We start from the raw sequence: 12,454 nt of genomic DNA on the forward strand, positions 1-12,454 counted from the left end.
TGTGTGAAGGTTGCTTATACCTTCATTTGTGCTATTTCTAGCTTTGGGGGTTTTTTTGTTACTTTGGGGTTTTTTTTTAAAGCAGTGCACTGTCACAGTTCTTTCTACAGGCAAACCTATGTTAATGCTTTTATTAATGTTACAATTTCTCATGCTTTTAAGTAAAATGTCTCAGTGTAAATCATTGTATCTTAGATGCTTTGTGTTTATGGAATTAATACTTGGTCCATGTTCTTTCCTTCAAACCTGGAGTGTGCTTTCAGTGGAATTAGCTAACTGTAGAAACCTTATACTTTACCTAGTCTCCCTTACATCCCCTCACAATCAAAGTAGAAGAAATTGACATGCAATTTAGATTACAACACATTATTTTCTAAAATAGATATCTAAAAGAAGATAGCTGCATTATGATTAAAAAGCATGTGCTCTCTTGTCACTGTTTTAATAGGATGAACCAACAAAGATGATTGACTGAATTTTTTGTATCCTAACTGCCTCTAATTAGATGATGCACATATCCACCACAGTAGGTTTCCCACCCTTTTCTCCTTTCAGAGCAATAGAAGTAATGGTGATCCTGTCTTGCAAGGTTTTGTTATGAAATATACAAGATATGCTGCCTTTAACAGTTTGGTTATTTTGTGTGTTCAAGTGAGAAGCTGCTGCATTTTTGAAGAACTGTCTGTATCTGCTTTACTACATCTCACTTTTCTCTTGCTCTGTTCAGGATGCAGGAAGACACAGCGGAATACATTGCATCTCTGAAAGCCTCCCACCAGAGGGAAGTTGAGAAGATTGTTTGCCAGCATGCAAAGGAACATTCTACTTCTAAAGTAGCTGAACTAAAGAACAGAATTTCAGCACAGGAGGTAAGATAGAGTAGATACATTACTTAGCTATAGATATATCTTATAGTTATTTCTTTCTGTATTACTATAAACGTACTTTCTTTAAAGTAGGACCTATTGTTTCAAAAATCATCCTGTGCCACAGTATTCATAAAATCCCAGAATGGCTGAGGTTGGAAGGGACCTCTGAAGGTCATCTTGTCCAACTGCTCTGCTCAGGAAGATCATCCAGGACCATATCCAGGTGGCTTTTGAGTATGTCTAAGGAGGGTGATTCCACCACTTCTCTGGGCTATTTTACACATGGTATAAAGGGTAGAAAGAGCTGTTTCATTCAGATTATTTAACATTTAAAAATGAGGAAAGTAACTTGAAGATTGAGGCTTGTTTTCATGTACTACATATGTACCTGTGTGCTATTTAACAGCCCATGCACACACACATGTTGGAGGCAGCGTTGTTAATGCACACAGCACTTACACCTGCAGTGCTACAATCACAGAAACATAGGATGTGAAGGGGTTGGAATGGACCTCAGAGATCATTGATCATACTTGTGATCATACTCACAAGCCCCCTTGCCCTGGGCAGGGACACTCCTACTAGAACAGGTTGCTCAAGGCCTTATTCAGCCTGGCTTTGAACAGTGCCAGGTTTGTGGCATCCACAGCCTTCCTGGGCAGCCTGTTCCAGTGTTTCATTACCCTCACAGTAAAGAATTTCTTCCTAATATTTAACCTAAACTTCCTCCATTTTAATGTGTACCCATTATTCCTTGTGCTATCACTACAGGTCCTGATCATGAGTCTCTCTGGATTCCCTTAGGCCCCTTCAGATACTGGAAGGTTGCTATGAGATTTCCACACAACCTTCTCTTCTCCAGACTGAACAGCCCCAACTTTCTCAGTGCAGCTTATTTTTTTCTGTACTTCTCCTGCATTGGTTTTCACATGTTGTCATGGGTGTGTATGCTAATGACAAAAGATTTTTAAACCTTTTTTAGATATTAATAAAACATCTTCAAGAACAACTTGGTGAACAAGAGAGACGTCAAGAAGCTCTTCTAGTTTCACAAATAAGAGAACAACTTCTACAAAAAGAGGTATATTTAAATTTCAATGGGGATACCTTAGTCTAATAAGGGTTTTCATCATAATTCATGTCAAGCCTGAAATAATATTGTAGTAAAATAAGTCTTAGAAACAAAATCTTTGTCAGTTGCTTCTACATCAATTATCCCTGAGAATGCAAGGTTTTTCTAGTGTGACCAGGAGAACAACACAGAACAGAATGCAAAACTTTGACCTTTTTTGATGTTAATATTTTTATTATTATTTTGTTTGAAATGTCTGACATCTGTATGAAGTTTGATCAGTAGGTTAACCCAGATTTTCATATCCTCTGAGAGTTATGCTGGGTAGTGGTAAATAGACCACAGGACTTTTTCTTTATTCCTCTTAATTAAGAGGATTTTTTATTACTGTTTTCAAAAGTTTTTCTTTTTTCATCCTCCATTGCCATAAAACTGACTTAGGCAGTTACATTCTTGGCTTTCTCCTCTGCTATCTATGAAACTTAATGTGTCTTAAGAGCTAGCTAAAAAAGTTATGAAATTCAATAGGTTTTGAGAGAAGTATATTGGCTGTTTTTTTCCTAATCTTCTACTTCAATCAATAGCAAATAATCTAAAATTTACATTTGTTCTTATCCTTGCATTTGGGTTAATGTTGGATCAAATTGGTGTCCACCTTTTAGCTCAAGCTTTTAGAATCACTAGCTATGCATTTGCTGTTCTTGAAGTAGTGGCAGTCTTTGTTGCCATTTCCTGTTCAGGAGGATGTAGCCTGTCTCAGCATTGTGCCTGTGCTTCATTCACCATCTGCTTGATGTATGAAGATCATTAATTTTAACTTAATTTTGATAATACTCTAACTTGCAAGGATTAATACAAGTGATTAATCTTAATCTTACTAAACTCAGACTTATCTGGGTATTTATCTTACACATGCAAAATTCCACCTCTGTTGTGAAGTATTTCTATAAAACTGTGGGTTTGTAGGGGGAGAAAAAAGATGTCCTATTAAACAAGTTGTGTTTAATTATTCTGTTTGCAGAATAGAGGCTGAGACTTTGGGTTCATATAGGTGTTGGCTTTCCTTGCAAATCTTGTTTCATTCCAGTGGTGTCAGTATATGTAATACTTCTTCTGGAAAAACAGAGCAAGAGTACAATGAGACAAATGTTGTTGTTTCCTCTATGACTGCTTTACAGGTTATTGACAGTGATGGTTTAAGAGATCACCCACATGGTAGAGGCCAACTTCAAGGTGCTGGTATTTAAGAAAATGTAAAGGAGTGTCTTTGTTACAGAAATCATTGCAAGACTGTACAGAGAAAAATATCTATGCCTTGCTTTTGCCCTCTAGCACAACTTCTGTACTGCTTTTAAAATACATCTTTAGCATTAAAAGGTTCAATAAGTTTTGCTGAGAAAAGAAGACAACCAGACCTGCAAATGGAAATAGTAGTGACAGGGGAAAGCACCTCAGTGGTAATAGGATGGAGTCCTGTGTCTAAAATAGTGGTACATCCAAAAAGGCAGTTTTTCCTGAGGCTTCTTGGAAGATTTTTATTTGAATACTAATCTCAGAAATGCTGTTCATGGATGTTTTCCATTAACTGAGTGCTTCCCTTTCCTTAACAGCTTGCACATAGCACTGCATTGTATTTGACGTGGTTCTGTCGCTGGCAAAATAGACAGAGCCTCTTTTCTCCTGGGGCTTTTTTCCCTTCATGAGATCTTTCCACTATGATTTTTTAATTGTGTTTAATTATATACTTGAAACCACACATCAGCCCTTCCCTTTAGCAGCCAAGCAGCAGACATTCATTTGCTCAGATCATTTGAAACTAAGACTTCTGCTCCTCTGAAAAATGTGGCTGAACAGGTTCAAAACTGCTGGAGTAATGGACAGGCAAAAACATACTGACACAGGCCTTGTTATTTTAGAAAGCCACCTTGAAATGTGTAAGTAATAGTAAGCTGCCTCAGAGTCACTTCTCAGTAAGAGTGATAACATCTTATGAGGACACAAAGCTTCCAGCTACCTGAATTCACAGCAGAGAGGCAAGGATGACTGAGTGCTTGAAGAGGGGTAGCAGCTCTCAAATATATTGGCTAAGGGAAGCTAAGGACTATCATAAAGGTGTCAAATTTGTCACTTTAGTTTATTTATGCACATTAAGAGTGACCAAAAATACTTTGGATGAAGGAATATCAAGTTACTTAGAACAGGCAAAGAATGAGAATAAACTAGTAGGGCTTTATAAGAAAACTTCCCTGAATTTCTGGAGGATTAGGAAATCAGTTTTAAGTCATTGTCAAGTTATTTTATCTGGTAATTATTAAGCTTACATTAAGCAGGCTTGTAATCATCTCTCTTAGCAGCATGTCTAATTAATTTAGTCCTTAGAAATACATTGGCATCTTTTATATTTGGTCTTTATCTTGGGTGTGAGAAGGGAAAGTGTAAGAACATCTAATCATAATATTCTCTGTTAACTTTTGTTGTATGAAGTAAAAAATGTGACAGAACACAATCCCTTCATAACATTATTAACAGCACCAGATTTATCAAAGAGGACTAGACTTTCATGTCCTAAAGCTGCTTCTTAGAAATGAAAAATCCTAAGTCCCTGAGTCCCTGTTAAAGCTTTTGAACAAAGGAGATTTCTCTTTTTTGTCTTCCTTTCTACAGCTTTTGAATGTAACGATTAAACAATGCAAATACATTTTTTAAGGAATCTGGTATATACACTGCCTAACACAATTATAACAATTTTCATCAATTCTCTTTTTGACTGTAGGTGACAAAATTGTTGGAAGAGCTGAGAGAGGCTAGGGAAAGCCAGAGTCCTGAAATGAAACATTTCTTGTGCCTGGAAAAGAAAATCAAGCATATAGAGAGCAGACATGCAGAAAGAGAGCGTGAAATTCAAAAGGTACACCAGTTCATAGCTGCATTTACTTCTCAAGAGCAATTTATTGGTTTAACTGTAATTTTATGGTATTTATTCAGGCTTATTTAGCTTACACTGCAGGAGGAAAGTAGTTTTTATGCAGCCAAGGTTTTGTCTTTGCCTGCTAATGCAAGTGAGTGTAGGTGCTGGCCTGGTCAGCTCGACCCTGCTGTACTAATTAAGATTACTTGGGTAACTGCCTTGCAGCCTGGTCTGAGAAGGTCTTGGTGTCCCAGAGGGTTGGACTCCAGACAGACCTTTGGAGTCAATATCATTATTTCATACTTCAGTTTCACAATGAAAGCAAGCTACTGAAAACTGACAAGAGTTTGGAGTGCAGAGTCTAACCTATGATATATTCCTCAATGGAACTGTGATTATCTAGTCCTTGCAGCCCTATTCAGGAAAGCTACATTAAAAGTACAGTAATATCTTACTTTATTTTAAATTTTAAAACCATATCTCAAGGAATATGCTTTTAATATACAGATTTTTTTTTTTGCTGTAGAAGGATTTCTTCTTGTACATTCCTATATCAGATACTTATTTTCTTTCAAAAAAGACCCATGCATTAAAACAAGTCATTGGATTAAAAATAAGTCCTGTTGCCACTGGTTTTTTTTTTTTGTTATGTTTGTTCACATTCTGTCCTGCTAAAGGTGACTGTAATACAGTTCATTTTTTGCTATTAATTTGCTTTTATATGATGTGAGGATGTCTTTACCATTTCTGTGAAGTGTTTGCTGCTGCCTATTCTGTGATCTAGCTCCACTGAATACCAATAGTATTCACTAAGATGTTTTGTCATGTTTTGGGCTTTTTTCAAAGAAGTAGTAGTATACATAATTAGTACTAAATTTAATCTTTTTGTAGTGTTTCTGCCTTGTTGTATATTAAGCTTTGGGTTTTGATTTGTCCCAGTTTTTCTCCTTTAACCATCAGTACTGGGGCATTGAACAGTTGCCCAAATGAATTATATCAAAATGAATAGTGTTGAAAAGGAGATTGCTGAGCATGAAGTTAACCGGTTATGCTTTGTATCAAACTGCAAATATGATAATTATGGCCTTTAAGTGGTAGGCTCTCTTTAAAGGATCTATTACAATTAATTGTGGTGTGGAGCTTTTGATATCTTATGGCACTTCTTATGTTGTGTAACTTAATAGGATTATGCCAGGGATTCATGTTAAAGTTATTCAGACCTTTGCCTGCAGCAGAATCAGATCTTTGTGACTACAAGACATTTTCTGATAATTCATAGAACTTGTGGTTTTTAAAAGTAGAGTAGTAGGCTACAACACGTCATTCAGATTTACTTTGTTTTGTAGAGCATTATTTTAAATACCACATTTAAGTGGAAATTTTAAAAGTTAATTTTAATTTATAGAGGGTTTCATGTTATATGCTCAGCTTTGCCTTAAATATTCAAATTTAATTGCTGCTTTGGAGAGGATAAATTAAATTCTCCTGGGGTCATTAATCAATAATCAATTCTACCCTTCTGTCATTAATGCAAATATTTAAAGGAATTCATTGCTATCAGAATGATTTTTGTAATATTCAGAACAAATTGCTTCCACTTTATGCGAGCATTCAGCTTTGAGCATCAGATAAAATGATGTGGCAGATTTTTGCAAAGTGGCAGCACTGGCTGAGTATTGGCATAGGAAATCACAGTGCTTTCTTCTAATTTTCAGGCAAGCCAACTAAGACAGCACATTTCTGAAGTAAGGCAAACCCAGGAGGTTGAGAGGTGGCGAAGGCTGGCCCAGGAGAAGAATCAGGAACTGGAGAAATTTCGAATGGAGTTGGATTCAATACTCGATGTTTTACGTGAATTGCAGAAACAAGGGGTTGTGATTCCTGCACCTGATTCCAGTGGATTCAGAGTGACAGGCAGCTGTTAGAAGACATGATTAGGTAGTAGCTAAATAGAGCAGCAGAATTTTAATATTCAAAGTTATGTATAGAAATGCTATTGAAAATCATTATTGCGACATGTAAATTGCATTGTATTCTGATTTTCTCTGGAATCTCTCATGTCCAGAGGCAGATTTGCATTGAGCAATACTCTAGTCATACTGTATGTCTTCTATTTTATTAGTAATAAATTTACATAATTTTTTAATAATAGGAATATTGAGGTTATTCCATTAACTCAACTACCATTGAAGAATTTCTTTTTCACAGACTGTAGAACATGCCTGAATATTTTTAGTTTGATTTCTAACTTGTCTTATAGTGATTCCTTTGTGAAAATTTTAGTAGTAAGCTGTTCAGTTATATAGCATTGTTGTATAGCATTGATGTATTTCATTTTTTACATTTCATTGATGTATTCATTTCCATAGGTCAAGAAAAGTGTATTTTTCCAACATTTGCTTCTCTCCCTCCAATTCATATAATATTCCTCCCCTTGAGACCTCTTTCCACTTTAGTGAATGATTGGAAGGCTGGAACAGAGCAGGCATTTCTGATGGTGCTAACATTCAAGCTGTTCTTTTTTTCCTTTTCAGATTATTCCAGCTGTGCTGGTAAAATTGATGGCAGAGTGGGTCTGGCTGAATTCTTACAGGGCAGATACAGAAAAAACCTATAAAATACAGTGTGAGTGTAGCTACTGGTGTCCCTTTTAAAAGGGAAGGCTGTATTGATAACGTTTTTACAGTGGGCTGTTCAGGATCTGACATAGTAAGTACCTCTGTAGGTGATCTTGACAGGCTGAGAGACCAGTCAGATGTGAAGACAGTGGGCTAAAGCTCAGATTTCAGGGATGTGTAGGTGGGGAAATTTCAAGTTAAAATATTTAGCAAGCTAGGAAAGGGGCCAGGGGAAAAAGAAAGAAAAAAAAAAACAGAAAAGGAAAAAAAAAAAAAACACCCAACCAAAAACCAGACCAAAACACCAAACGTGGAGGTAACTTTCTGCTGAACTGACAGGCATCATGGCAGGTAGTAGCCTGAATGTTGGAGGCTGTTGCTTTCTCCCTCTCCTCAGGCCCTGCCAGTTACACACCTGTGCTGCAGAGCTGGTACATAGAGCAAATCCTGCTGCAGCACAAAGGTGTAGCTTAGGGTGCTACACTTTTGCTCTCTTCTTTTAAGAAAGAGATGGACCCAGTGGAGGGAAAGAAGAATCATCACTCCAGGAAATTAATGAAGAATCATCACTCCAGGAAATGTAGCCCAAGGAACCTGTGAAGCCGTAGGAACTGCACTGCTCCAGAGAGGAGCCTGGGGGGGATGATGAGCATGGCTATTGCACTTAACATATGTGAAAAACCTGCTGCTAAAAGCAAGCAGCAAATAAAAATAAAGGAAATATAAAATAGATGGTGATAACTATTTGGTGGTTGGAAGGCATGCTTTCCCAATAAATCAGTACATTATTAGTTTGAAGTTTCAGTGGCTGCAAGTCCTTAAGAATTCCCAAGCACAAATATTGAGGTTGTATCTCAATCAACTCTACTTATTTAGGGCAAAGAGAAGATGAAAGCTAGACTGTACTCCTTGGGTCCCTGAGGACCTGCAGTATTGGTTGAACCTAGCATTTAAGTCAGTTGTGAAATAGGTCAGGTCTGTGCTTGTCTGTTTATATATTGCATTCTTCAGGGACTAGAGGTAAACCTGCATTTTCTCTCATACAAGCATGTGGCATAGCATGTATAAAAAACAAAAGAGTATAACAAATTGTACCATATAGACATAGACAATGCTTAAGTGCAAGGTTTTTTCTTTTGGGGACATACACAAACATAAAATGAGCCTGTATACACATATATATAGATATTTTAAAAGGATGGTCAGTTGCCAGTTAATATGGTGATCTTGATTGTTTCATGTTCAGATATTGTCAGTATTTTTATTTTGTCCCCATCTAACAAAGTATTAGTCTACATTCATAAAAGGTGTAAATATAAAAATGCTTTGTATATAAAATATCAGCTATGTGTAAATATAATGCATTTTCTTGATTTGGGCCTGTTTTGCAAATGAAAAGGATAAAAATTGAATCATTTCAACTAATTTATTTCCTGTATAATTTGCTGTATGTGTAACACTGTATTAAAGTGTCTGACCTGAAGTGAGAGATGTTTTTTCAACTACTGCAAGCCTTGTGTTCCCAGAGAGGCCAGGTCCTGGATGGGGGTTCCTAGGACAGGAATCCTAGAGGAAGCATTTCTAGTTATGGAAACTCTCTCATGTGCATGGTGCTTAAGTCTGCTACAGAGGGTTGCCCTAGTGTTCATGCAGTTCAAACACCTTTTACAATTCTTACAGTCAGTTCTCAGCAATTGCTCTTTTCTTACGTGGCTGGAATTAAATTCTCACTCTGTGTTTTACTTGAGCAGGGATAGTGTTATTTACCATTACTGTAAGCTATCAGATGGTTAATACCATTTTCCTACAGGTATTTATGCAGCTGTACACTCACTGAAGCATGGTCTTCATTTTTTTAAGCATTTACCATGAAGTGGTCCCTCTGCACAGAAACAGACTCTCTGGGCTTCAGTGGCTGCAGTTAGGGTGTCCTTTTAGAGAACTAAGGTGCAAGTTTTAAGTTCTCTTCTGAAGTTGTTACTGACTCTCTGAGGATTTCAGTGTGATCTTCCAAGGAGTTACATAATTATATACTCCTCATGTATATTTTTCCTCTTCTTGTGCCATCCTGTTTCATCATGCGTTTCCAGCAGGCATAATGGATGGATTTAAAGATTAAATGTAGTATCTTTAAAACATTGCCTAATGCTTAGCTGCACTTCATCTGTTTACAGCAAAGCAGCTAGAGTACAATAATTTGAATTGTCCTGTTTGAAGTTTTTAAGAAATCCTGTGAACAGCTGGCTAGGTGACTCAGTGACCTAGATTGCTTCAAGAGAGGAAAATGTGATGTGCAGAAAAGGATCAGATTTCATCATGGCACTTGGGGCAGAGACAGCAGCAGTGTGTTCCATTTCAAGTTCTCTGAAATACATGTCAGAATTGCCCATGTAACAAATTAAATAGGCTACTGTGAATGAAGACTTTATGTGATAGCACATAATACATTTTCAAGTCTGCCCCTCTCTCCCATATTTAACCTGTTCTGGAAAGTACAAGGAAAAAGGACAAATATACCAGCACTAGCTGTGCAAAGCCACTGCTGCAGGGAATGAGGGGCTCATGTATCAAGTGCTGCCCTGACTCTTGAACAGAAATCCAGTGACAAGTCTGAATTGAAAGTAGCTCTTCATATAGCTAACCACATATCTCTCATCCAAAAATAAGAAAGCACAGGCCTCTCTTGCTCTCATTGGAGAATGTGTGGTAGAAGGTTCTTCTCTGCTGTCCTTGCTACCTGTCAATATCCAAGGCTAAAAATTGGCCAAAAATGTCAGTGTTACAGTATTCAAGGTTAGGGCTCAGGTGCATAAATACTTATTTTTATTACAAATATACCCTGTTTACTTCACCTGGTAGTCTCAGAGACTGAATGGCTCTGGCTTGTAGTGGAGACAATCCAGTTGTACCATTCTCTTTCTCTTCTCTATGAGCAGGCATTTACTGATTTTACATCACAGGTTTTGGGGTTTTGCCTTTTTTCTTTTTTTAATACACAACTAAAGCTTGTTTATATAGAAGATCATTTTGCAAGTACTTACCTTTGAAAACTGGGATAAATAACTTGACATGGTAAGTTCTTCCAGAATACAAGACATGTTTAGGCAAACAAACATATATAGCTGGCTTAGAGGAGCTATGTCTCTGCAGTTAAATCTGCTGCAGCTGATGCATTTGTACTGAGTTTTGAGAAGGGGCTTGAGGCCAAGGACTAAGAAAACTCACAAAAATTCCATTTTCAAACACCATTATATTCCAAGTACTCATTTTGAAGATTACTCTGATTAGAACATTTCTGTTTCTAGTGCATCAATGAGTTGATTTTCTGAGAAAAGATGAATTTTTTTAACAGGCTATATATTGCCCTTTCCCCTGAGGCAAAACATATCTGTTTTTATTTAAAAGGGAAAAAAAAGGAAGGACAGCCTTAAAATAGCTGCTTTTGAAGACTGCAGAACATTTTTGCATTTGCCTTTGGCTCTGCTTTGAGGCAGAGCAAAAATCTGAATCAGACTATTGCTGCCACAGTGTCTCTGGAGTGGTGTGGGAGCTCTACAGTGGGAACTGACAGGTTATTTTTCTGAGAAAAGCAGCATGAAGGACTTTAAATATAGAAGGGAGATAAGATGAAAAAGTAGATCTGTCGTCAGGAAAGAACAGAAGCAGGAACCAAACACTTAATTAGCTCTACAGGATTAATACATGCTGCAGAAGGATATTAATTATGCAGTTCAAATGTGTTGTAAGTTAAGTTGGCATCATCTCTGGGTCATTTAATCTAGTACCTTTCATCTAGGCATTTTTGCCAATATCCATACACAGAATGCTTCCTTTTACTCCCCAAAGTAGTAGCTTTGTACCCAAAGAAAAGCCCCTGAGATTTAAGGTAGCAGAAGAAAAGCATAGGCTAGCCTACAGGGAATAACAGCATTTTCTTTTTCTAAAACCTCATCTGCATTATTTGGAAACTTCTGAAACTTTTGAGAATTTTTTCCCCCCAAGGGGGCGTGGAGCAGTGGAACAGACTGCCCGGGGCTGCAGTGGAGTCACCATCCCTAGAGGCTTTTAAAAGCCTTGTGGCACAGGGTGAGATGATTGAGATGGGGACTTGGCAGTGCTGAGTTAATAGTTGGACTTTATGATCTTAAAGGTCTGTTTCCAACCTAAATGATCTATGAAAGGTAGTTTTAAATGGCTTAAAAATACCTTTCATTTCTCTGTTGCAAAGGACATGGATTCCACATAGATTTGCCCTTCCTTCAAGCAGCATTGCTGTTTTCAAGCACAGCAAAGGAAAAAATAAAAAGAATAGCTCAACCATCCAGAAATCAGCTATAAAAACCCCATTTAGTACAAGTCCCACAACATGTTGGCAAGAACAATATTGAGCTTCAAAGTTTAACCATCAGATAGCTGATAGTTACTGAGGTGCCTCAGCAGGAAGTAGTGCCATATTCTACATCAGAGACAGATTTTTTCCCAAATTTAGGAAAAGGAAAGTCCACACCTACAGCCTTCATAGTTGCAGTTATGTACTTCCTGTGAAACAAGGCCTTTTCTGCACTGGAGACATTTTACTGGAGCTGTGCTCATTCAGAACTGGGTTCATTTCAGTCTTAGGGAACTATTTTCAGCAATAACCTGCTAGTCTTAAAGAGTCTCTGCTTTGTTTTAAGTGTAATCCTGTTGCTTTAAACACTAGCCAGTCCTGCAAAAATCAAATTTGAAAACAGGAAATTGTGCTGTGAGTGGTGTGTAATAAGGGCACAGGACATTAAAACAAAAAACATTTCCTTGTACTCTTCCTACACAATTTGTATTCCTTAAATGCTCAACCCATTCACTCTTTCCTATTTGTAAGGTGAAGAAGGGATGAATTAATCAGCATTTTAGTGGCTGAAGAATGTATCAGCAGGTCTCTAATCTGGAACACAGATGTGTTGGATACAAAGCATGTTAATTTCAAGAAAATCCAGTTAGGCATGTG

At 37.3% G+C, this 12,454-nt stretch overlaps 1 protein-coding gene across 6 annotated transcripts in view; it reads left to right on the forward strand.

The window, feature by feature from the left end:
* Positions 1 to 12,454, forward strand: part of CEP162 (centrosomal protein 162) — a 68,424-nt gene that overhangs the window by 35,682 nt on the left and 20,288 nt on the right. For 4 of the 6 annotated variants that reach the window (XM_054514151.1, XM_036380066.1, XM_036380068.1 and 1 more), the window contains exons 25-28: positions 728 to 869; positions 1,852 to 1,950; positions 4,715 to 4,849; positions 6,565 to 8,950. In XM_054514151.1, the coding sequence (XP_054370126.1) occupies positions 728 to 869; positions 1,852 to 1,950; positions 4,715 to 4,849; positions 6,565 to 6,774 (586 nt within the window). In that variant the 3' untranslated portion in view covers positions 6,775 to 8,950. Of the gene's footprint in view, positions 1 to 727; positions 870 to 1,851; positions 1,951 to 4,714; positions 4,850 to 6,564; positions 8,951 to 12,454 lie in introns of those variants that run through there. The other 2 variants (XR_008508258.1, XM_054514152.1) reach the window with 1 other exon arrangement.

The sequence above is a fragment of the Molothrus ater genome, chromosome 3, assembly GCF_012460135.2.
Source record: "Molothrus ater isolate BHLD 08-10-18 breed brown headed cowbird chromosome 3, BPBGC_Mater_1.1, whole genome shotgun sequence".
In the NCBI taxonomy this organism is placed as follows: Eukaryota; Metazoa; Chordata; class Aves; order Passeriformes; family Icteridae; genus Molothrus; species Molothrus ater.